General features: G+C 35.3%; 1 protein-coding gene across 1 annotated transcript in view; it reads left to right on the forward strand.

Moving 5' to 3' along the window:
• Window positions 1-26,693, forward strand: part of LOC150097879 (uncharacterized) — a 365,709-nt gene that overhangs the window by 119,504 nt on the left and 219,512 nt on the right. The window contains exon 6 of the mRNA XM_090406619.1: window positions 18,049-18,391. Within this exon, the coding sequence (XP_090262745.1) occupies window positions 18,049-18,391 (343 nt within the window). The remainder of the gene's footprint in view (window positions 1-18,048; window positions 18,392-26,693) is intronic.

Here is a 26,693-nt window from a genome sequence, read left to right on the forward strand (position 1 = left end):
CAGACCGGTTTCAGTCTTTTTTGAGGCTTCATCAATGAGTAGCTAGACCAAATAGATACCAAAGGGTATAGCGAAAAGAACTTATATACTCTGCTATACGAGTTGTCAAACAGGTGCAACCATTAAGTTACTTAAATATAAAGAGCCAATAGGCTTCATTTCGGCGATGAAGCCTATTGGCTTCATCGCCGAAATGCTGCTTGTTTCATCACTGTCTTCATCACTGCTTGTTTCATATAGCAGTTTTTCAAAGTAATTACTCCATACTTCAAGGATATCTTTTTTTCTCCAGTTTTCATGTCACCTTTATCATCTCTAACTCCTTTTACAGCACTCTTTCCTCCATTCCTAAGCTTCTTCAACAACCTCCAGAATATTTTGCCACCTTCTTGATATTTATTTTCTATATTCTTGCCAAAGTCCTCCCATGACTTTTGTTTAGCTAGTTTTACACAGTGTTTAGCATTCTTGCATTTGTCTCTATATTCTCTAAGAGCACAAGCTGACTTATTTGCCAGGAACTTTTGATAGAACTGGAATCAAGTATTGGAATACGAGTTGTCAAACAGGTGCAACCATTAAGTTACTTAAATATAAAGAGCCAATAGGCTTCATTTCGGCGATATAAACATTATTCAAATTAAGGGGATATTAAATCCCACATTTGAAACTCTCTGATTCCAATCTTTGAGTTTCTTATTCGGTTTTAAAACAATGTGGGATTTAATATCCCCTTAATTTGAATAACTTACAAATTACTTTAAATGATATAATAACAATGAAAGAATTAAAGGACAACCTAAGTAAAATAAAAAATGGCAAATCAGCAGGAGAAGATGGGATAAACTCCGAAGTGTATAAATTTGCAGGAAAAAATTTCATCAGAGATTATTAAAATTTGTAAATAAAATATATACAAATGGACAAATACCAATAGAATGGAGTACAAGTGTAGTAATACCTATATTTAAAAAGTTGGATAAAACAAAATGGGGTGCTTAAGGGTCAAAGCTGTATAACTGGGAGGAGACCTCCACATAGCCATTATATGAATGCGAAGAACCGACCAGGGCTTCTGAACTAATGTCCAATCCTCACCTTCTTGTGGTGCACCCTGTTGGGTATCTACTTGGATACTGAACAAACGAGGATGGGCTGGCAATTTGGGATTTAGCCGACTAAATTTTATTCCTATTGACTTAAACCAAAATACAAAATGATGGTACAACATGACAAAATTTCATGCTAACTGGGGCGTTGCCCGGTTAAACAAGGCTCCCGTTGTTTTCGCCAGAGAACCAGGGCAAATAGCAAAAAGTCAGCTAATGGAACAAATCTGAAAACACACCTCAACTCAACATCACCAGAGTTAAAGATCGGTACCATCAACATATAGACCAGATTGCATGTCAGTCAAATGAATCTTCTTTACTAAATCCTGCGGGAGGTGGAGAAGTGGAAGATGGAAAGTATTCATGTGGAAAAGGGGCTAAAAGTAATTTTTGCATTGGATCTTGGAATGTGAATACCTTACATCAAACTGGAAGATTGGAGATTGTAAAGATGGAGATGCTAAGATTGGAAATAGACGTTCTGGGAATGGCTGAGGTGAGATGGAAAGGAAAAGGAGATTTTAGAACAGAGGATGGAATAAGAATAATTTACTCAGGAGGGGAAAAGCAACATCAAGCAGGTGTTGGAATAATATTGAATAAACGAGTTTCAGGATGTGTGAAAGGCTACTGGCAAATCTCAGACAGAGTTTTAGTGGTAAAGTTGAAAGCAAAACCATGAAATATTCTACTTATCCAGATATATTTACCTACTTGTGATTATGAGGATGAGAAGGTAGAGAGAGTTTATGGTGATATAGAACAGGGCTTGAAATGTAAAGAAACAAAAGATATAATTATAATACAAGGCGATATGAATGCAAAAATCGGAAGAGGAAGGGAGGAAGATATTGTTGGGATATTTGGATTGGGAGTGAGAAATGAAAGAGAAGATATGTTGTTGGATTTTTGTAGAAAGCATGATTTAGCAATTATGAACACTTGGTTTAAGAAACATCCAAGAAGATTGTACACATGGAAAGCCCCAGGGTAGGATACAAATAGTAGAAGAAATCCGATAGATTATATTTTTGATAAACAAAAGATATAGAAACATTATAAAAGATGTGACAACATATCCAGGAACAGACTGTGATACAGATCACATATTGTTGTCAACTAAGATAAGGATTAATCTAAAAAAGGTAACTACAGGGAAATAGAACAAATCATGGAACATGGAGCGGCTGAAGATACCAAGTACGGCGAATGAATTCTCAAAGAAAGTAGAGGAAGAAATGAACGAGAGAAATATACAAGAAAATGATGATGCAAGTGAAAAATGGAAGATTCTGAAGGAAAGCATAATTACTGCTACAGAATTACATTTAGCTATGGATGACGGAAAATATTTTGAGGAAAATAATACAAAGAAGAACGTTAGTTAATAGTAAAACAGAGGAGAAAAAAAGCAGTATAAAGACTTGAGTAGGGAGATACAAAGAGAGATAAGAAGGAAAAAGGAAGAGTTATTAGATGAAATAAGTAACGATACAACAGCAAAGGCAGAAAGAAAGGACATAAAAGGTGTTTATAAAAACATTAATATGATGACAGGAAGGAGAAAGATGCTAAGGACTGGAGCAATCAAGAATGAAAGAGGTGAAATTCTGATAGAAAAAGAGAAGATATTACAGAGATGGGAAGAATATGTAAGTAAACTACGAAGACAGGGAAAGAGGAGAAAATCAAAGGAAAGAACATAGTGGGCAGAGATTGTGCATCATGAGGGAGGAATTGAATCTAGCAATTCAAAAGATGAAAGAAGGAAAATCCCCTGGAATAGATGGTATACAGATAGAACTTATAAGGAATATAGGTGAAAAAGGTATGGAAGTGTTATGGCAAATTATTAACGGAATTTATGAAGGACAAGAATTACCAGAGGAGTTTAGAAGATCAATTTTTATCCAAAAAAGATGGGAGTTTTAGACTGTAACAATTTTAGAATGATAAAGTCTTATAACTCACACAGCAAAAATTCTGGTGCAAATAATTTTAGAGAGAATTAGGAATAAAATAGAAAAAGAAATGAATGAGGAACAGTTTGGATTCAGAACCAACAGAGGAACTAGAGAGGCTATAACTTGTCTAAGAATTATTGGGGAGAAAACACTAAACCATGGTGGAAAGTTGTTTTTGGGATTTCTAGATTTTGAAAAGGCATTTGATACAGTGAAACATGAAAGGCTTTTTGACATTCTAGAAAATATTGATATTGACTCTTATGACTTGAAAATTTTAAAGAGATTATGTTGGTCACAAATAGCGTCAGTATGTGTAAATGGAGAGGAAACAGGAGAATTCCCGGTGGAGAGAGGAGTCAGACAAGGATGCAAGTTATCACCATTATTGTTTAACTTTTATAGTGAACAAATGTTTAGAGCAGCACTTGAGGATGTAGAAGAAGGAATAAAAATAAATGGAAGAATCATTAATAACTTACGATATGCGGATGATGTAGTAGTGATGGCAGAAAGTGAAAATGGGTAACAACAAATTATTCAAAGAATTGAAAACTCTTGTAAAGAGTATGGACTAAGAATTAACACAAAAAAGACCATGATAATGATAATGGGTAGAAAAATAGGAGATAATGTAAAAATAAGATGTGGAGGAAAGATTTTAGAAGAAGTGGAAAGATTTCAATATTTAGGTAGCTGGATCTCAGAGAAAGGAACTTCAGAGTTGGACATTAGAAATAGAATAGGCAAATTGGCATTTATGGAAATGAAGAGAATTTTAATAAACAAGAACACTAAAATAGGCATTAGAATTGGAATAGTTAAAGCAACAGTTTGGAGTATTGCAACTTATGGAAGTGAGTCATGGACACTAAGAAAGAGAGAGATGGAAAGAATTAATGCATTGGAAATGTGGTGTTATAGAAAGATGGAAAAGATTAGCTATATAGAAAGAATATCAAATCAAGAAGTTTTAAGACGAGTTGGGATGGAAAGAACACTGTTAAAGAATATTATGCAAAGAAAGACTAGATTTGCAGGACATCTTCTGAGAGGTTCTTCGGGACACCTGACAAGAACTATATTACAAGGGAAAGTTGAGGGGAAGAGAAGACGTGGAAGACCAACTAGAGAGTGGTTTAATGACATCGTGGAATGGACTGGTTTAAGAATGATGGAAGCGACAGACAGAGAAAAATGAAAAAGAGCTGCTCATCTGCTGCAACCCTCTTGCTAGAGGATGTTACCGGATGACGACGACGACTATCAACATAAGAAGCCTGAATGGCAAAGAAATGGAGCTAGCTGAGGAATTAGATAAGTACCAGATCGACATAATAGGGATGAATCTGAAACAAAAAAGATAAAAACTAGTGAGATCTTTCTGAGCAATGACAATCAAGGAAAAGAAGGAGTTGCCATAGTATTCAACACTAAATACAAGGCTAATCTTCTTGAATGGCAGGCAGTCTCAAGTAGAGTAATGTGGACAAATATCAGAATGGGGAAGTGGACAATGAGACTTATTTGTGCCTATGATCCCACAGAAGGTTCTACTAAGGTAGAAATGGAGGAATTTTTTGAGACTTTAGAGAAAGCAACTGACTCAATGAAAAAGGAAAAGTTGGTCCTTGTTGGGGATCTAAATAGCAGAGTAGGAAATGACTGTCAGACATACAAAAATATTTTGGGAAAATTTGGAGAAAAGAACAAAGCTAATAATAATGGCAAATACCTGTTGGATTTCTGCTCAAGACATGGACTGGTTATTACTAATACCATGTTCCAACATAAAAATGTCCATAAAATCACATGGAGAGAAGAGGTAAGGAATAAGAAAAGCCTCATTGACTATGTTATTGTTGATAGTGATGTTTTCTCCCTGGTGCAGGACACCAGAGTGTACAGAGGATTTGAAATTGGAAGTGATCACTATTTTATTTAGTCTTGAGCAAGATAAAATTGAATTTCATATTGACAAAAATAACATGTAAGAAAGTTTTAAAGAGAATAAAAGTTGAGCAGCTCTCAGATGTGAACTGTAGATTAAAATACACAAAGATTATTGAAGAAAAAATGAAAGGGTTTTTGAACAGGAACCAAACCTTGGAAATTCAGTGGCAAGCCTTGAAGAAAACCCTGATTGATTCAGCCAGAGAGGCATGTGGTGAGGTTGTCTGTAAGGATAGAAAAATCAGAACTCCATGGTGGACACAGAGAGTTAAACAGGCAGTGAAGGAAAAGAAGAAAGCATATCAAAAGTTCCTGGCAAATATGTCAGCTTGTGCTCTCTTAGAGAATACAGAGACAAATGTAAGAAAGCTAAACACTGTGTAAAACTAGCCAAACAAAAGTCATGGGAGGAGTTTGTCAAGAACATAGAAAATAAATATCAAAAAGGTGGCAAAATATTCTAGATTTTGTTGAAGAAGTTTAGAAATGGAGGAAAGGGTGCTATAAAAGGAGTTAGAAAGGAGTAAAAAGAGTGCTGTAAAACAGGAGAAAAAGATATCCTTGAATTATGGAGTAATTACTTCGAAAAATTGCTAAATGAAACAAGCAGTGATAGCAAGTGGTAAAAAAACACTCAACAGGCATACAGTCAGGAATACATATCCATACTTGAAGTAGAAAAAGCCATCAAAGGCTTGAAATGTGGAAAGGCTGCAGGAGTAGATGATATTTGACCAGAAATGCTGAAGTATGGTGGTATAAAAGTCTTACAGTGGCTGTATTGCATAGTTCAGAAAGCCTGGACAGAGGAACGAATTCCTGATGATTGAAGTAGAGCTCTCATATTACCCATATATATAAAAAGGGAAATAAAACTGAATCTGAGAATTAGACTTTTCCCTAGTAAGATTTATGCAAGTATACTTAAGAAACGGTTGAGAAGAATTGTGGAAGAAAAGCTTGGTGAAGAGCAAGCTGGATTCAGGCCAAATAGAGGCAGTCGGGATCAGATCTTCACTTTACGACAAATAGTCGAGAAATCATGGGAATATAACAAAGATCTGTATTTAAGTTTTGTCGATCTGGAAAATGCATACGACAAAGTGCCATGAGAGAAGCTATTCAATACGCTACAGTTATATGGTGTCAATGGGGCATTATATCAAGCAATACTTAGTCTTTATTTGAGTTGTAAGTCTGCAGTTAGAATTGAAGGAAGTACTGGAAGATGGTTTAATGTTAAATCTGGTGTGAGACAAGGATGTACATTATCCCTTCTGTTATTCATTATCTATATGGATCGCATTGTGAAGGAAAGTGATATTAAACATGATATCAAAATTGGAGATGTTAATGTCAGCTCTTTGCTTTATGCAGATGATGTTATACTTCTAAATAAATCCGCTACAAGTCTGCAAGATTCTCTGACTAAATTGAATAGTTGTTGTAATAGATATGGTATGAAGGTCAGCAATAAAAAGACAATCAAAATAGCCAGAAGCATTGAAAATACCAACTGCGTTGTGAACGGAGAACCTGTGGAACAAGTAAAACATTTCACATACTTATCACATTTTTAGTGATGGCAAATTAAATATGGAAATAGACAACAGAATCAACAAAGCTGGTATGGTAGGCAGTCAATTGAATAAATTCATATGGAATAAGAGAAAAATTAGTCAGAACACTAAATTAGCTGTATACAAGACAGTGTTCAAACCCAGCTCTCAGATCCATAAGTTAAAACTTATGGATCTGAGAGCTAGGTCAGAAGTAAAACACTTGACCAAAGACTGAGAGACCACAGATATGAAAGTCCTGAGAAAGATTAGAGGTGTGAATAGATGGCATCAATGGCAATATTATATTAAACACCAGGATATTAGGAAAGAACTTGACGTTGTCAGCATCCAGGAATGCGTTAGCAGAGGTAATCTCAGGTGGTATGGTCACTTAAACAGAATGGGTGAGGAAAGATTTGCAAAATAAGTGTTCTCTGCCATGTTGACAGGAAAACGACCCAGAGGAAGACCAAGATATAGGTGGATTGATACAGTACAAAGTGCCTTAGACAATAGAAATATAATATCTGATAATATTGGAGTCTTGACAAGTAACAGACTGATTTAGAGGAAAATTGTAGATAGGAAGTTAGTAATGATGTAAATTTTTCATGTATTATACTCATATCCAGTACGCCCCTTGAGGGTACATGGCAGGAATTTGATGATGATGATGAAACAAAACCTGCTAATTACAGAGGTATCAGTTTATTGAATACATGCTACAAAATATATAGTAGAATACTTAAAATGAAAAATTGAAAATATACAGTGAAAAAATATTATTAGAATGTCAAAATGGATTTAGAAAAGGAAACTCTACAATGGATGCAGCTTTCTGTTTAAAACTATTTATAGAAAAAAGAAAATTTAATTTAGAAACTCATCTTTTTTTTATAGATTATGAAAAGCATTTGACAAAGTAAAAAGTTTTATATACTGTTTGTATTTTTCAAAGAATAAATATACCTAATATTTTCCTACATGCAATATTGAATATATACAAAGATAATGAAATAAAAATAAATCTATAAACCAAGGAGTAAGACAGGGTTGCCTTCTGTCTCCAACACTTTTCAATATTTATATTAATGAAAATTTTAATTTAAATTAAAAATTTTAATGAAAATTAATGAACATTTTATATTAATACAATCCAGGTATAGAAATTTCCTGGAATTACAACATAAATACGCTATTATTTGCAGATGATCAGGTAATAATATCATATAAGGAAGACAATTTACAGAGAATAATATATAATTTAAACATTATAGTAGAACAGTTTGGAATGAAATTTTTCATAGATGCTAACCAGGCTGGCCGAGTGGTTAGCATATCCCTCTCCTGCCAAAAGGCTGCGGGTTCGAATGCCGCTGTGGGCATGGATGTTTGTGATTGTCTTTGGAAATACCAGTGGTGGTGGTTGGCGGTAGGTGGTGTTGGTGTAGTTGTGGTCAGTTGGTGGATTGAGTGGTGGAGACAGAGCTGTAGAGCAGGTACGCTTCCTCGATAAGTCTTTGGACTCCCTGAAGGTGTCTAATAATAATGATAAAACTAAGAATAATAATTCTTATTTTTAATAATATAAAATCTATTTCGTATTTTATACGAAATCAATTTCGTATAAAATTGATACGAATTTTATATCCCCTGCCTTAATGCATTGCATTATACATGCCCACATGGAGATGTGCTTTGCATTATGGGAGATACTGAGACAAGGAGTGATGAGAGCTTGGTCCACCTTTACTACAAGTTGTCTCAGTCCTGAAGATACTTCAGGCACAAACTTTGTTTGCATACACTTGGATAAAGGATTAAACTAAATTTATTATAGTCTAACCAAGAGGAAAATAAACTTCCAATCCCAAAATATTGTTGTCAGTACCCAACTGTGGAACTTCACAGCGAAAGAGATTAAAGATTTCTTTATACCAAATTTTACTTTTTTTTTTTTTCCAACCTTTATTGAGGTCTCATCAGTGGGAGCCAGATCCAGAAGTGAAGCAAAAGTTGAAGTAATTCAGAAGTCATATTTTCATATACAAGTAGTCAAAAGATGTCTTACCTTATTACTAACATACTCTGGATTAGAGATAGATGTTGTAATTTTTTCCACTTGTTTATACTATAAATTAAAGATGTCAAGAAATTATATTCTTGGTTTAATCCTTTATCCAACTGTGAGCAAACAAAGTTTGCACCTGAACTATTTTCAGGACTGGGCAACTCGTATATACAGGCTAATGACTTCATATCACTTGGCCTAGTATCAGATAATGCAAAGCACATATCCTTATGGACATGTATAATGCTATGCATTATGGGAAGGGTCATTACCCAGACTGGTTTCGACCTTTGTTGAGGTCTCATCAGTTGGCAAGTGATGTGAAGTCATTAGCCTCTATATACAAGTTGCCAGTCCTGAAAATAATTGTTTCAGGAAACAGGATTAATATGTACATTAGAACTGGAATCCTTCTCAGGCTTCTTAGGTGCATTTTCCACTGAGTCTTCAATTAAGGCATCACGAGACAAAAAGTCTGCTACAACTTTAGCTCCAGGCATATAAGAAATCTTTAAATTAAATTCTTGTACTTCTAATGCCCATCTGATAATCCTTTGATTCTTATATTTAAAATTGTTCAGAAAAGATAATGGCTTGTGATCGGATTTAACTTGAATATCTTGACCATACAGTAAATATTTCATCTTTCTTGAAGGATAAATTATTGCTAAAGCTTTCTTTTCGACCACAGCATAATTCTTTTCTGTAGCATTAAGCTTCCTACTAAGAAAAGCTACTGGCCTTAAATTCCCTTCATTCATCTACTCTATAACAGCTGCAATAGAGTTCTGTGATGCATCTGCTGAAATGTAAAAGGTTTTTCCTAATTCAGGGTGCATCAGTACTGGAAGTTTAGTTAATGCTGCTTTGAGAGCATCAAATGGCCTTTGTTCTTGACCACTCCAATAGAACCTAATCCCCCCCCTTTTTTTTTTTTTCTGTAAGGTTGGTGAGAATGTTCAAATAAAGAGAACAATGGAAAATAAACTTTCCCATTGTTCCCCATTCCAATGGGAAATAAACTTTCCCATTGGAATGGGTAAAGAAGAGATAGCTTTTAGATTATCTGGATTGAGTTTTATTCCTTCTTGTGAAATAAGATGACCTAGATATAAAATCTCAATCAAACATTTTTAAGTTTTCAGTCTGAGCTTTGCCTCATTTAACTTCTTCATGCCTTTAGCAGTTTACTATGTAAATTTATATCTGCAGAATGAAGCAGTATATCATCCTGAAAACACAAAACTCCAGAGCATAATAAATCTGACAGCATCAAGTTCTTATCTTCTTGAAAACTTTATGCAGATTTTCTTGCACCTTGAGGGAGCCTAGTGAGCTGAAATTTTCCCTATTGGGTAGAAAAAGCAAAATACTGTTGATCCTCTTCTTTTAAAGGTATCTGATAAAAATCATTGTTTAGATTGAGCTTTGAAAAAACTTTGGCACCACTTAATTGAGCAACCAAAAGCTTCTCTGTGTTATGAAGAAGGTGGTTAATGGGTTCTGTAACCTTATTTACTGCCCTTAGATCAAGAACAAACCTAAGATCGTCATTTTGCTTCTCTAGAACTAAAAGTGGAGAATTCCACAGAGATGTTGAGGATTATGTAATCCTTATGTCCAGATATTGCTGTAACAAATTCTTTAGTTTCTCTGCATATTTTAGAGGTGTTTGATACTGCTTAACATAGACTAGATATTCAGACTTAACTGTGACTGAATGCTCTACAACATTGGTCTGAGACAATCCCAATATTCCTTCTGAAACAGAGTTGCCAAACTTCTTTTTCAAAGTGTTCATACATTTCATTACTTTTCTCTTATCATCCACAGATGTTATTCCTTTAATAATTTTGTGTAATAAATCCTCAAATGGAATAGTCCTCACTTAAGAATTCTGAAGAAGATTCTCTATTCTCTACTTCAAAAGAACGAACCCCAGGGATCAAGGAATGAGATGAAAATGGATCAGGAACTCAAGAAAGAGTAGTAGAATATGAGGGCTTTTGATATTCTATCCCATTTTCAATTCTATTTTTCCATGTAAAAACTGGCAAGGAGGGTGATGAGAGGTGGGGAACCCATAGCAGTTCCCTCTGTCTATTAGTAAATTTTGTTCTTCCAAGAAAAATAACCAGATTTCATGGCAAAGGAAAAGAGATCTGATGTGAGGAACCTTTATCTGGTCTCTTTCGATGAAAGGTGAGTTAGCCAGCCTCATACGGAGGGTGGGGATTTTTTTCATCTGGAAACTTGGGTTTTTTGTCTCCCAGAACAGGCAAACCGGCCCCCTGAACACATGCATCTACAGACATTGGACGTTCTGGAAGGCATAGGACCAACCACCTTATCCTCGAGACGGTTGTGGTTGCAAGAATAATGAAACCTCGACAGCGTTAAAAAAAAATAAGGTAGAAGAGGAGGATTAAGAAAGAAAGAAAGGAAAAGAGATCTAAGATGTCAAGAAGGAGCAATGTTTTTAAGACTGTTAAGATGTCATTTAAGAGAATATTAGTAAATTTTAAGATGATGTCAAAGCTTACCAATATATCTGTATTGTTTAGATTTTCAATCAAGGTTTTAAAATGGATAGTTTTTTTATATAGGATGTAAGTCCAGTGAGGGGAGGTAAGAGAGTTAGCCAGCTGTTTTGACAATTTGTAGCATGCAGCATCAGTGGCATCTTCTATAGGTCTGGGGGGGGGGATTAGGTTTGTGGATTTTAGATAAACCATATATCTGGATGGTGAGACAAGAACCAAAGTGTTTGAGGTTTTTTGTAATGTCCAGTGGCCAGGAAGATATTTTTTAAGTAAGTTTTTTAATTTTTTAACTTTCATTTTTGTAGAATTGTGATCTAGTGGGATGTAGGTAGTACAATTTCAGAGAGTAATGTCCATTTTTTGATTATATTCTGTGGCATTACCCATATCCTCTCTGGTGATGACAATACTTTTATCTTTCTCTAACATTCTGAGAGCACCGAGTTGACCACAAGACAAATTACTTTTTGGAAGCGACAACTGGGAGAGGATATTGGTGACAGAGGATAATCAGTTCCTTCCCCTACATCCGTGGTACATCAGAAAAAAATAGCCATGTCTTTAAAAAAAGTACCTCTACACAGATTTTAAGCCCCACTGGAAACTTGCTATCGTTATCCATTTCACCAAAGATCAGTTCCCTCTTCTCTCAGTGCCTGGAGTATATAAAGTATCCTGTTCCTGTAAGTTGGCTTACTTCAGACAGACAGGTAGATCAGCGACCATCCATTTAGAACAGTGGTTCCCAACCTTTTTCCACTTGTGTACCCATTTCTATAAATTGTACCCCTTGTTTTTAAAATAGCTGTTTTTAAATACTGACACTTTTGTTCAGTGCCTATCTTAATGTAAAATAGTGGAAATAAGGTAATGAGTTTGGAAAGGAAAATTACTACACTTAAAAGTACAAACCACAGATTTAATTTTACAATATTCCTAACACAGAAATAAGTATAGCTTCATGTTAAATATTGATAATGATGATCAAGTATTTAACAAAATTTTGATTTATTATTATTAATAATATTTATTTGTGTTATCTGAAAAGTCTGTAATAATTGGTATACAGATCACTAGCCGATTGAAACATTGTTGGTGAGATCGTTGAGCTTGCTTTGATGCACTTAGTTTCTTGAAATCAGGTTCAAAAGATGCAAGATACAGTCTTAAATCTGGACTTGCATTAAGCTTGTTGCAATACTTATTTTTTATGAAGGTGTAAGAAGAAAAAGCTCTCTCCACTTATTAGTAAATGGCAGGAGGTATTTGAGTGCCTTCTCACTGAGCTGTTCGTATTCCTCATTGACATCTACCCAGAAGATAATAAGATGCTCTCTTTTAAAATCAGAATTTAAAGAAGAATCGGTTGAAAGTTTGATTAACTGCTCTTTTTCATTGATTGGTAGTTTAGCTTCTTTCAAGAATTCTTCATTGAAGAGATCTGCAATCTAATTGTTTTCTTTTCTACCTACTACTGCAGCTTCAACATCATCAGACATATCCAGAATTCTTTGAGACATTGTATTGTTTGAAAAAGAGATAGTATTGATTTTGTGGACATGTTCTTCCCCAAACATACAAAAAACAGCATCCTTAATACAAGGAGAAATTAAATCTTCAACTACGGTGAGATTTTTACCACATTTAGCTATGTGATAAGCAATACTGTAGGAAGCCTCAACTGCATTCTCATTGTCTTTCTTTCCTGACATCATGTATGAAGTTACATTTGGACGCTTTTCTAAGCACTGAAAATAATGTATTTCTTTGTTTTTATACATAGGATGTTTAGTTTCTGAATGTCGCATGAGTAGAGAGGGTTTCATGCAACCGTTGAATAATACTTTCCCACACTCAACACACAAAGGGTTAGGATAATCGTCATCCCCTACAAATGAAAACCCATATTTAATATACTCTTCAGTATTTCCTTTTCTTCTATGTAGTACCTGATGCACATTCCTTTTTACTATCTCCTGGTGTGGGTGTACTCGTAGCTGCAGACACGTGTTGAGAAGTACTTGGCAATGGGTAATCCACATCAAGTTTTGGTTTTTTAACCGTTCCTGTTTTCAACCACTGATCTATAACTGACATGCTTAAAAATCACTGACAATAATAACTGAAACTATGTTAAACATTAAATGAAAAAACTACTTGAAAAGAATCACAATTAAAGACAACACTTATTTATACTCAGTCAATAACTGAACTGATCAAACAGACTGGCTACGGATGTATTTATATTTTTGGAGAAGTTCTAAAAACATCGCAAATGGAAGTCAGTGGAAGGTTTGTTATCCCAGGGGTCATTTCTTAGTAACACTCGATTGTTCTGGAAAGGAGGATGGGTGACAAAAGTGATGCATGAACTGTGTGTAATGATTGGAAGAGTGGTTTGAGGGAGGGGTTCATAGCCATGCCCTCACCAATCATCATTCGCTAATGTGAGCTAGTTTTGAAGTGCTCAAATTAGCTGTGATTCAAACTTAACATTTATTGTTCCATAACTAATGTTTTGCATTTTGTTTACTTTACCTGTTTTTCCCCCATTACTGATTATTTTTCATGTACTACCCCTGAATGGGCCAGCATGTATCCCAGGGTACACATACCACCAGTTTGGGAACTGATCATGACTATGGTCAGTCTGGCCTTGCAGACAATGTATTGGATACAATCCATAAGATGTTCTAAAAGAAAACCTCCATGCTCCACCATAGTAAATTTAAAAAGGAAAGACTGTTTTAAGAATCTGCAGTGGTACTGAGAAATCAACCTAACCTACCAAATAAATATGGATGCATAAAACTTCCCAAAATTTAGGAAACAATAATTGTCAGAAGTCCCATTTTACATCCTAGGCCACCTACAAATGCCCATAGAGGACACACTAGCTAGATAAGACTTTAGAGTCATCCATGTGTTTCATTTAGTATTGTGTTGTCTTTGTGTGTGTGTGTAGGTGTGGGTGTGTGTGTGTTACAAGAGTTATCCCTGAAGATGTCTAAGTGACTGAGATGAAATATTGGAAGCATTAAAATTAGTTTTTAATCCTTTCCTAGTGCTATAAATATTCCAGTAAACCTCCAACATGATGTCCTCCCAGCATTTAAAGCCATAACACATGCATTCTTGATGATGTTTAGTGAAATAAATCAGATGGCTAAAGCTAATTAGATTAGTAAGCCAATATTTCGCATTGGTCACCAAGACATCTTCATGGGAAGGTGGTATTTCATTGCATGGTGAAATACCACCACCACCCTGTTTACAGGCCTGAAATAACTTGCAGCCATGTTTGGTCACTAGTGCAAGGGTTTCAGTTTCTGCTCCACCTCTTTTTCTCACATACAGAGAAAATGATACCCTCAATGACATGCCCATCACGCTGTAGGTTGTCCCGATCCTTCCCTATTTGAGGATACTGCAGTAAAATGATTCTGCTGGCTGTCTGCTGGTTAGTGCATGGGACCGAACCAGTTAATAACAAATCTGGAGAGTTTCTGATATTTCTCTTTCTAATCATCAGCATCAAATCAAATCCTGGTGATGCAGTGGTTGCAGGTTGACCTGTTGAGGCCATGTGTGGACAGGGTTTCCCCTGTGTGGTCATGTTTGTGAGTCTCTCACTGCATGTCCTTTTTCCTTTTTATTTCTTTCTGCTCACATTCTTGGATCACAACTCAATGAAACATGACTTTACTGCAGATCACAAAAATTCTCCCAAAATATTTAAATAAACAACCAAAAAACAACCACATACAACCAGAAAAACAAAAATAATAAAATAAAAAACCCACTGAGATTAATTCTTACCAAAGTTAAAAGTTTCCATATCCACTTCACCAACATTTGTTGCCTAAACAATAATATAAATGATTTGAACCACCTACAATCATCTAAACAAGAATTACTATTCCTAACCCCACCTATCCACCTACTCATCTGCCCAAGCAAAACCTCACCCCCCCCACCTCCCCTTTTGATGTGCTTTAACTTAAAATTTCCCTACCAAACCAACCTGCCACATTCATTTGCTGTATCTATTGCTCTCCAAACTCTGTTAACCATTCAGATTTCTTCAACTGTCTCTCTCTGGTTCTTGATTTTCTATAGTCAAAATGCCATAATAGTGAGGTCATCCTTCTTTGGGACTTCAATTTCCACAACTTAAATTGGCTTCCCTTCTGCAGATTAACTGATCAAGCAGGCAAAGATGCTGAAGTGTTTGCCATTAGCAATGACCTAACACAGATTGTCCTTCTTCCTAGAATAATACCTGACAACCACCCTCCAATCTGCCAACATACTTGATCTCTTTCTAACAATCTCTCCTTCCAGATATACTCAGATCACAATCTCATACATGTCTCCTTGTCACAAAACAACCTTCAAACACCAGTTTTCAGTTTCATGTCCTTTGGCACTACAAGGGTTCCAAATAGGATGACCTTCATGACTTCTATTCCTCCTTTTTATGGTCTAATTACTGCTTTAGTTTTCCTGATCCAAACACCTGCTCAGACAAATAACAGAAATCATACTCAAAAGAATGAAGGTCTTCATGCCTCATTCTGCCCTATCCATAGCTGCCATCTAAACCTTGGTTATCAAAAAAAGTGTGCCCAGTAGAAGAAAACAAATTCTGCAACCATGAGTGGCTCAAGACCAAACTCCAGCTGCTCACTCCACCTATACTGATGCTTGCAACAGCTGTAAAAGAATCATCAACAAATCGAAATCAGATTTTGAAAGACCCAACTTCTGGTTCCTTGCCAAGGCAATCAGGTGTAACTTCTGTCCACCCATGTTTCCGCCACCTCTTACATCCACTTGGTACTGTAGTCACTTCACCTAAAGACAAGGCACACTTATTGACATCACTCTTCTCTTCCAGTTCCTGTATTGATGACTTGGGTACAGTTCCTCCACTCTGCCAAGAAGTGCTCACTCCACGTCACTCATAGTCGTCTGCCAGAAAGAAATCGAAAGAATCTTTAATAGCCTGAACACACATACAAGCCATCCAGTCCTGATGGTATCCCACCTGCCAGAGAGCTAACACCTATTCTGTATCACCCTACAGAATGGAAAGAGGCCAACATCCAGCCCATCCCAAAGAAAGGTGATAAAAGTCAGCCAGCAAAATACTGTCCAATTACTCTCATGTCTGTTTTGTTAAAACTGTGGAGAAGGTCACCTACAACCAAATCTTTCACCATCTGGAGACCTACCAGCTAATTAGTGATCAGCAAGATAGATTCCACCACTCCTGATCCACAGCTGATCTAGCTTTCATCACCCATCTCTGGACTGAATCCTTGGAAAAATTTGGAGAAACTAGCCACTCTTGACATTACAAAAGCATTTGATCAATTTGGCACAGGGGTATATACTTAGTAAACTGTCTTTCTGTGGTCTGCCTTCCACACTCTGCAAGTGGATCACCAACTTTTTCACTGGTTGCTCATTACATGTCATGGTGAATGGTTTCCATTCCTTAGATTTCCCCACCAATGCAGGAGCATCCTCTGTACTTTCTTTCCTCTTTTATATAAATGTCCTGCTGTCATAGACTTCAAATCCTATCCATACCTTTGCCAATGACAGAATGCTCCATTCTTCATTTTCATTTGACAAACCTTGTAGTGTTCAGTTGTTAAAACCCTCAAGATCTACCATGATCAATATCCTGAACTCTGATGCCCAACTGTATCTCACTGACATGACGACAAACTTGTGGACTTCATTGCCATTGGAACTCAGTTCAGTCTTATCTCTTGCAAGAAAGAGCTCACATCTCCACCCCCTAAGTTTCAGTAATACCTAAAGATAATCATTCTTGGACTGACCTGTATCTCCAGTCTTTCCTGGATCAAACACATTTCAATCATAGCTTCTGCAGTAACCAAAAAACTCTGTGTGTGTACTTTTCTGTGTATAAAACACACTTCACACCTTTACAGCTGCTGACTCTATACAAATCTGAAATCTGTCCAGCCATAGAATATTGTTCACATTGGAGCAGTACACTGAAATCTTCTCTCTATGATTGCTCATTTCTATCCAGAAGAGGGCAATCCAGTTAATTAATAATTCCTCTCTTGCAAATCCACTTCAATCTCTCTCCCATAAACATTCAGTTTCTGTCTTATGATTGTTCTACAGATACTTTCATGAACAGTGCTCTGCTAAATTGGAGTCATAAGAACAAGTGCTGCTGCTGCTAACCAACACCTTACAATCCAACTGGAAACTCACTAAACCTACTTTTCTGCCTACTCTTTCATTCCAGTTACTTCTTTCCTTTTGAACTGCCTTCACCAAAGAATACAACCTTCAGTTGTTCTTTTGCGCATCGAGAAGATAAAAGAGAGTGAGAGATCGAGCACATGCACACAGATGCAGGTCTGTGTTTGCCTTCCTACTAGTAATGTGCACATGCTCAATATATTTCTTTGTGCCTATCAAGCTGCCTTGGTGATCAAGGTGAAATATTGGCTCAGTAATCTAATTAACTAAATAAATATAAAAATTATTAGCTTTGGAGGTCTGTTTAATGACTTCTCTTTTCCTGTGGATGTGTTAACCATCATGAATACGACATATCATGTCTCATACACATATACATTTACTTTAAAATGTGACCATGTCATTGTTACATTTTCTAAATTTTTATTTATGTAAGTTTTCATGCTTTCTGTATCCATTTATGCATGATTTCTTTGCAAACCAACCCTTAGATCTGTTTGAAATCTCAATTTAATAATTTTAAAGTTATTTGTGCTATAATGAATATACAATGTAGCATAGTATATTATCATACATTTTAATGTTTAGCTAATGACAGAAGACCTGAGCAAAAGGGGAAAATCAGTCCTTGATGAATTAGATGAAACGAGACAACAGATGATCTTGATGCAAGAAAAATTTGCTGCCTTAGAATTAGACTGGAAAGATGAAAAAAATAAACTGATTCTGGAATTCAAAAATTATAAGGAAAAGTATGAGGAAGAGTTGAGTGAAAAAAATAAGAAAATAAGTGATCTTGAAGGAGGAATTCACAAGCAGGAAAACATTCGATTTGATTTATCTGCTCGAAATGCAGAATTGCAAGAAAAACTCGTGCTTCTGCAAGAAAATGCTGTGAAGCAGAAGGAAATTCAACAAAAGGATGCAGAAGGTAAAATTACAAATTTTAATTTCTAATTTGTAATATTATTTTGCAATTAAATTTGCTTTGCATAGTTAGCAATTACTTATTTAAATCAGAATCTCATACCTGTCACTCAGAATTAATTATAAAACAAGCATAATTAAAATAACGTGTATTCTTTTAAACATTGCAGATATTAAAAAACATAATTCTGAAAACATGGGATGTACTTGATTTATTACTTTTTTATCATTTAGAATAGGGATGCACAGACTGCTGTCTGCATGCGGCCCTCCATTGATTTGCTGGCGGCCTGCTTCACTGTGTATTATTTTAACTTTAGCAAGTTACACAATAGGTAATTTTTAAAAATGGTACATGCGCAAAGCAAAGTAGCTGTGACGTCATGATTGCCTGTCTACTTACGATAATCGGTTAGTAATGATGTTAACAAATTTTATAATTCGTCTATTTGTCATATGAGTATTTTGTTTTCATAAGTGCAGTTGCTACAATTAATTATCACCCCTATGAAATGGTAAAAAATAAATTCTACAATGGATAATGCAGGGCCAAGTAGGAAACGCAAACTACAGGATGAAAAACGGCAGTTTCAGGATAGCTGGACTGAAAAATATGGTTTTGTGCAGTTGTTTAATAATATCGTGTGCTTGATTTGCAAAAGTGCTGTAGCCATACCAAAAGAATACAATATAAGGAGACACTGAAAGTCTGCATTCTACATTTTCAAATCTACCCAAAGAACTACGTGAACAAAAGATTTCATTTTTGAAACAAGAATTGACAGGTCAGCAAGTGATGTTTACAAAACCTATTCAAGATTCAGAAATCACAACAGAAATAAGTTTTGAAATATCTCGCCTTATAGCAAAAAGGTGCCGACCATTTACAGACAGAGATTTCATTAAAGATTGCCTTGAGATAGCTGCTAAAAAAATTTGTCCTGAATCAGCCAAAAATGTTGAGAAAATTCAGTTAAGCAGGATGACTGTGCAAAGAAGAATTACTGCAATGTCGGAAAATGTAAAGGACCAATTAACATCTTATTCAAAGAAATTTGCCTATTTTTCATTAGCTATTGATGAATCAACTGACATTACTTCCACAGCCCAGTTGTTAATATTTGCACGTGGAATAACACAAGAGTTTGAGGTAAGCGAGGAGCTGATTTGATGTGACAATGAATTCATTGTCAGATCAAACGAAAGGTAATGACATGTTCACTGGACTTTTGGAACAGTGTTCCAAAAGCCCAGTGAACAATTCCACTGTATAATCACTGTAAATTATACAGTGGAATTGATACAATTCCACTGTATAATCCACCAGGAGAGCTTGTGCCCTAAGAAACTTGGATTTGAACATGTCATGAAAGTTGTGGTTTCAACGATTAATTTTATAAAATCCTGTGGCCTTAATCACCGCCAATTTATAAAGTTTCTTGAAAACATTGAAAGTGAATATGGTGGCTAAGTTGTTGACAAACATTGGAGTGGTTCCTAAATTTAATTGATGAAATTGAAATCTTCATGACTGAAAAAAAACAAAAACATCCCTGATATAAAAAATCCAGATTGGTTATGTGATTTAGCCTTCCTAGTTGACATTACTAATAATTTAAATACTTTAAATACGACTTCAGGGCAAAGATCAATTGGTTACTCAACTTTACGGCCACATTTTGTCTTTTCAGTGCAAGTTAAATCTATTTCAAACCCAATTGAAGTCAGGGAATTACATCCATTTTCCTAATTATAAGAAAGTTTCTGAAAAGTTCATTGTCAACTTCAAAACTGTGTATGTTGAAAAGATTGATAACTTGATATCAGCTTTCAAGGATCGGTTTTCTGATTTTAAAAAAAGTGAAACCGTTGCTAGATTTATTTAATAATCCTTTTGCCATTTTGCCCGAAAATGCACCCGAATCAGCACAGCTTGAACTCATCGACATTCAAAATGATGAGAGCCTGTGAAATAAATTTAACGAAGGCAATTTATTAAACTTCTATCGTTGTGTCGATAAAAATAATTCTAAATGGCTGCTAGATAATGCATTAAAATGTGCAAGCCTCTTTGGCTCAACATATATTTGTGAACAAACTTTTTCAGTCATGAATATTAACAAATTGAAAAATAGGAACCGCTTGACTGATGAAAATTTAGAAAATCAATTTTGTTGTTGGCTACTACAAAACTTGAACCAAATATCGAAACAATTGTCAAATCAATGCAATGCCATGCATCAAATTAAATTCATTTACTTTTTATTACCTTTTTTGTAACAATTATGATAGGTATAAATAAAATAAACAATATATGGTAGATAACTTTCAAGTTTTTTTTTGGCAGCCGTCCCATAAGTAACAGTGGAACTATGCGACCCTCGGCCTTAACAAGTTTGTGCATCCCTGATTTAGAATTAAATTGGATGGGTGTTATTATTTTGCTGCTCCATAAATAAGATGTTGATCATAAATTTAGTAAAGAAATAAAATAAAAATGGCTAGGTAAAATATAAACAGAAATTTTATCATGCTACAAAGTTCCATGGATTGAATTAAAGCAAAAAAAAAAAAAATTTCTTAAGAAAGCTGATAAAGGCAGCAATGAAAAGTATTGGTCACCAGTATTGTATAAATTTTATTATTATTATTATGTGACACCTCCAAGGAATCCAAAGACTCATCGAGAGAGGGAACTTACAACTCTCCATCTCTGCTGTTACACCCTGATAACTTAAGAATGTGAAAATTTCAGTTATCATGATGTAACAAGAGAAGAATAAAACGCCCTGTATAGATAACTAAGTAAGCAAGCCTGTTCCTAAGCAGATATTGTTAAGAGCCTTTGAAAGTAACTAATACAAAAAATTAAAAGAAAGAAAAATATGCTTGCATCCAAGTGAAAAATATAGCTGAAATTGTTTGTTGAACTAAATAAAAAAAAAGAAGGGAATTTTATTGCAGTTGTGATATGATAAAATAAGGTTAAGTAAAGCAAAGAAGATTAGTCATAGGATTCTGTATGTGAGAGGCTAGTTTTTACACTTGAAATAAGAGATTAAAGATTCGATTAATTCTTAGAAAATTTTGGAAAGGGGATTAATTTAGTATAGATGACATAGAAGTTAGCTTAAACAAAAACTAAAGCTCAAGGTCATAATTCCCGAATTGAGACTTCATCACGTGCACACAGACCACATGATGTTTTGGCAGAAAAACGCCACTCTAATTGGTCAGTGAAATCCACTCCAGTAAGGGGGAAAGAAAGGAAATTGAAGAACGTGCCGGTAGGGGTCATCGTATAAAAGGGTTAGGAACCCCCCCCCCCCACGGGGCTTTTTTTTTTTCCTCAGAGTTTCCTTCACAAGTCTTCATATAGGTCTCACGCGGTTTTCCTGAATGACGGGTTAGGAGTTTTCTCCGTCCGACACAATAAGGAAACAAAGTGTGCAGGATTTCGATTCCGTGTTCCTATTGTAAGAAATGAGGGACGCCGTTTAGTTAAAGGAGAAAGAAGATAATGTCAGTGTGTTTTATCATCCAGTGATCATAACCAGAGAAAGAAAATTCTATAAAGAAGTCAGTGCCCATGTGGTGAGTTTCACAGCCATAGAATAGATGATCCTATGAATGTCCTTAATTGAAGCATGTAAGGTAAAGATTGTGAAAGCCCATCTTAGTGCCAAAAGAACTTAGGGATGATAAGTTATAGAAGAGTTCGTCCTAGGAAGGTACAATCGGAAAAAGATAGAGACCAGTGTAGAAGCCAAGTCAAAAGGTACTGTAAAAACTCGTGTCAATTCAAATCATATGTAACTGTAATCATTGCTTAATTGCTGAACAGTTGAAGGGATTAATGAGAATTATACTAGGATTTTAGTACATGTCAGACTAGAATGAAAACGAGCTTGTTACTATACGTTAATAAGTATTCATGTGCCTAGAGATTTATGCATATACAATGTATTTTATTTGAGAGAGTTTTAAAGGTCAAGAGTGCGTATTAGCTCAGCGAAAGGATATTTATATCCTAGAAAATACAGAATTATAGCGTGATCAGATCAGTAAGGGATTAGACAAAAAAGGTCAACTATTTCTAGAATTATACATGTTTGTATGTATAGAATCTGTTATGGCGATATGATCACAATTCTTATATAGGATCTTAACTAATACTTGTGTTTAGCGAGTGTTAATTTGTATTATATATTCTTAGTATTGAATTGAGTTTTATTTGATAAAGAATGAATTGTATCAATGCACCACTTGTAACAACGTACGAACCTAATCACACAGGGGGGGGGGGATTTTATTAAGTCACGAGATAAAGGTCACGACTGCATATTAGTTTCACACTCAGACATATTTTGGTAATTGCGCCTTGTGTTTGAATTTTATATCTTAAACTAAATGTCCTGAAAGGCGCAGTATAAAATAAATATTTAGGGACACTAAGGGGAGAAGAAGCTTGAATATTTGTATTTGGGTGATATCTCGTATATAGATAAGATTTGGATAAAGACAAGTAGAGTTTTACATGTAAGGATAGTTGAAAGCCTAATAATCATAAATTGGGACACAACACTGCCACTCAATCCACCAACTACAGTGAACTGCATCATCTACACCAACCACATCTACTACCCACCACCACCATCACCATTAGTATTTTCACAGACAATCACAAACATCCATGCCCACTGTAGGATTCGTACCTGCAGCCTTTTGGCTGGAGAGTGGATACGCTAACCACTTGGCCAACCATGCATTTGTTATTAAATAAAAAAAGTCAAGGAGTTTAAAAAACAAGAACCAAACTTTGACACCAGTGACAGATTCTGGAGGAGGATGAGGGGGGGGGGCATAGATGAGATAAAGAAGCATCTGTTAACATTATCTGCAAAGATAGAGTTATATATGGAAAAAACAAAACCATGCAGAAAGTTCACAACAAAATCAACCAACCACTGATAGCATTATTATAATGAAATCAAAGCAGATTTCTTGCTGGGGATGAAAGTATAGTGACAAGAACTTTTATTTTTGTTTTCACATCAAGTCTTCACATTGTCTTTTTTTCTCTTTTCCATATCCATAGCACTCTCCCTTTATAAGACAAATTCTAATGTTTACATTACGATGAGAAACACTTTACAGATTGTTTTCAGCCTTTATTAAAAGTGTGGCTCATTGAGAGCTAGATCTGTATAAACCTTTGAGTATATTGGGTATAACATTGATGAAAATAAAAGTAGAATTCTTGTTAATCCCATATTCTGTATATAGCAATAATATGGTGATATACCATTTTGATACTTGTAGACGAAAAGTATTACATCCTGAGAGAAGACCAACATAGCTTTTTACAGAGAACTGACTAGGATCTGACCTAATGTCCAGTCCTCACTTTCTCTATGGTGCATTCTGTTAGTAGGTATCTATCTGAATAATGAAAGAATGAGGATGGTCTGGCAATTTAGGGTTTAGCCACCCAAATTGTATTCTATATTGGCTTAAACCAAAAGACAATGATTGAACATTACCAATTTAAACAAGTCTCTCTCTCTCTCTCTGTTTTTGTCAGGAAACCAGTGTGAAGAGCAAAAGGTGATCTGCTATAACATTCAAACTCAACATCACAGAATTTAAGATAGGCACCATGAACATATGCAATATCAGTGGAAAAGAAGTGGAACTGGCAGAAGAATTACAGAAGTACCACTTCAACATAATTAGAGTAACTGAATAACTAAATAACTTCAGTAAAATTATGGAGAATATAACCATGTTAGGAATAATTAATTTAATTTCCCGACGTTTCAACCTTCATATAAGGTCAACGTCTGGAGTACACACGCACACACATATATATATATATACAAAGACAAGCTATATTACATTTCAGCAATGATCAAATCATTGTCACATTTCAAAGTGACAATGATTTGATCAGCCATTAATTTACTGGTATGACCTCTAGTGGGAAAAAAATACATTAAAGCTATATTCTGTTTATAACATCAGCAGAGAACAAATTCATATAGATTGTTTTAATACAGCAAAAGTAGTGACCATTCATAATTTAACATGAGTGTTGTTATATTAGAGTTACAATCCTAGATTACGTACAGTCCTAATTATAATTAACTCTTCGACCAAAAGGTTATGTGGGTAGAATATGTGCCATCCATATTCTTGGGATTTTTAGACAACTATTATTGTTAAGATCAGAGTGGTTGATAAGAATTTCACAGGCTTCCTTAAATTTATGCTCATACTACATTTTGATGCGATGCAAACAACAGGTGCCTTTCCAGTCATTTCTGTGTAGAGTATTCAGGGCATGATCAGAAAGGCCAGATTTACATTATTAATTTTAATGTGCCATTTATGTTCCTTTTTTTGAATAGGAATTGTGTGCCCTGTTTCACCTATATAGGTCATGTTGCAGGTGCAACAAATACGGTGTACTCCAGGGTAGGCCAGCAGAGTTGAATAAGCTATAATTTTGCAGGAGGTTTAAAGGTGGCAAAATAAGGTTGTATTTCTGTAGTTTTCCTTTTATTTTATCTGACATTCCTTTAATGTATAGAATGACTTCAGTATTATTGTAATCTAGTTTATTTTTATTTTTAAGTGATCTCTTTTGAAGAATTTTGTTGATAGTATTTATGCTGATAATTTTTAATTCATGTTTAAGTGCTTGTTCACTGGAGCAAATTTTCAGAACCCTGTTTTTTAGTGTGTTAATGAAACCTAGTTTTTGTGTTGGGTGGTGGTAAGAGTTTATGTGCATATATTGGCCAGCATGTGTAGGCTACATAAGAAAGGTGATATGAAGGCATGCAAGAATTATAGAACTATTAATTTAATATCTCATGCAAGCAAAATTTTATTGAAGATCATGCTAAATAGGATTGAGGCCAAAGTTGAGGCAGAGATGCCCGAGGAACAAGCAGGTTTTAGGAAAGGTAAGGGCACCAGAGATCAGATCTTTTGCCTTAGACAGATCATAGAAAAATATAAACAATTCAGACTCCCTCTGGTAATGTGTTTCTTAGACTACGCTAAAGCTTTTGACTGTGTTGAGCATGTGAAACTGTATGAAGTAATGAAAAGAATGGGTTTTCCTCAACACACTATCAGGTTGATAGCCAACTTGCATAAGGAGCAAGAAACTATCGGTAAGAACAGGTGTTGGATTGACTGACTTGCTTCAAGTTGATAAAGGAGTTAAGCAAGGATGTTTAGTATATATGCAGAGGACATCATGCATGAAGCATTGGATGAGCTCAGGACAGGAATTAAGATAGGAGGTAGATTGATCAGTAATCTAAGGTATGCTGATGATACAATACTTTTTGTAATGACATGGAAGAACTAGGACTAATTCTTAACAAGATCAGTAATAACAGAGGACTTCAACTCAATCCTAGCAAGACAAAGATTATGGTTCTCAAAGGAAATACAAACAGGGACACTCTTGAGAAACAAGTGTACCTTAATGGAGAAAGAATTGAAGTCAGCAAGTTTGAGTACCTGGAATCCATTATTAATGTGAAGAATTGCTGTTCAGAAGACGTCAAAAAAGGTTAGGAATGGCTAAAACAACAGTCAGAGACCTGTCTAAAATCTGGAAGGATGGATCCATCTCCATGGGAACAAAGTTGAGGATTTTGGATGCAGTTGTTTTTCCAACAGCGACTTATAGACATGAGACTTGGAACCTAAAGAAGTCTGATAAGAAATGGATATCTGCTTTTGAGATGTGGTGTTACAGAAGGCTGTTGAGGATATCATATACTGAAAGGCGTATAAATGAATAGGTGTTAGAAAAGATCAGTAGAACTCTAAGGCTCCTTAAGGATATTGACAGAAGAAAGTTAAAATATTTTGGACACGTACTAAGGATGGAAGGGGGGGGACTTCTCAGAACAGTAATAGAAGGTAAAGTTCCTGGGAAAAACGGCAGGGGTAGACCATCAATGAGATGGATGGATGGATGGTGCGTGTGGAGTGACTGATCTTCAGAGAGTTGAGGCCACCAGAAAAGCAAACAACAGAACTACATGGCAAGGCCTGGTGTGGCACACCCAGTGAACATATATATATATATATATATATATATATATATACAGGGTGTTCGGAATAAATTTGACATATTTATAATTAATTATATTTTTCCGTAAGTTACATGTATTAACACATACTTCTCTTCATTTAAAAGTTTGGACCCTTCTTCATTCATATACAAGATGTCAGAAAGGATGGATAGCTGGAACCCACCTGAATCATGGAAGAGAATA

The sequence above is a fragment of the Typopeltis vanoorti genome, chromosome 16, assembly GCF_054136105.1.
Source record: "Typopeltis vanoorti isolate ZY-2024b chromosome 16, IOZ_Tvanoo_1.0, whole genome shotgun sequence".
Lineage (NCBI taxonomy): Eukaryota > Metazoa > Arthropoda > Arachnida > Uropygi > Thelyphonidae > Typopeltis > Typopeltis vanoorti.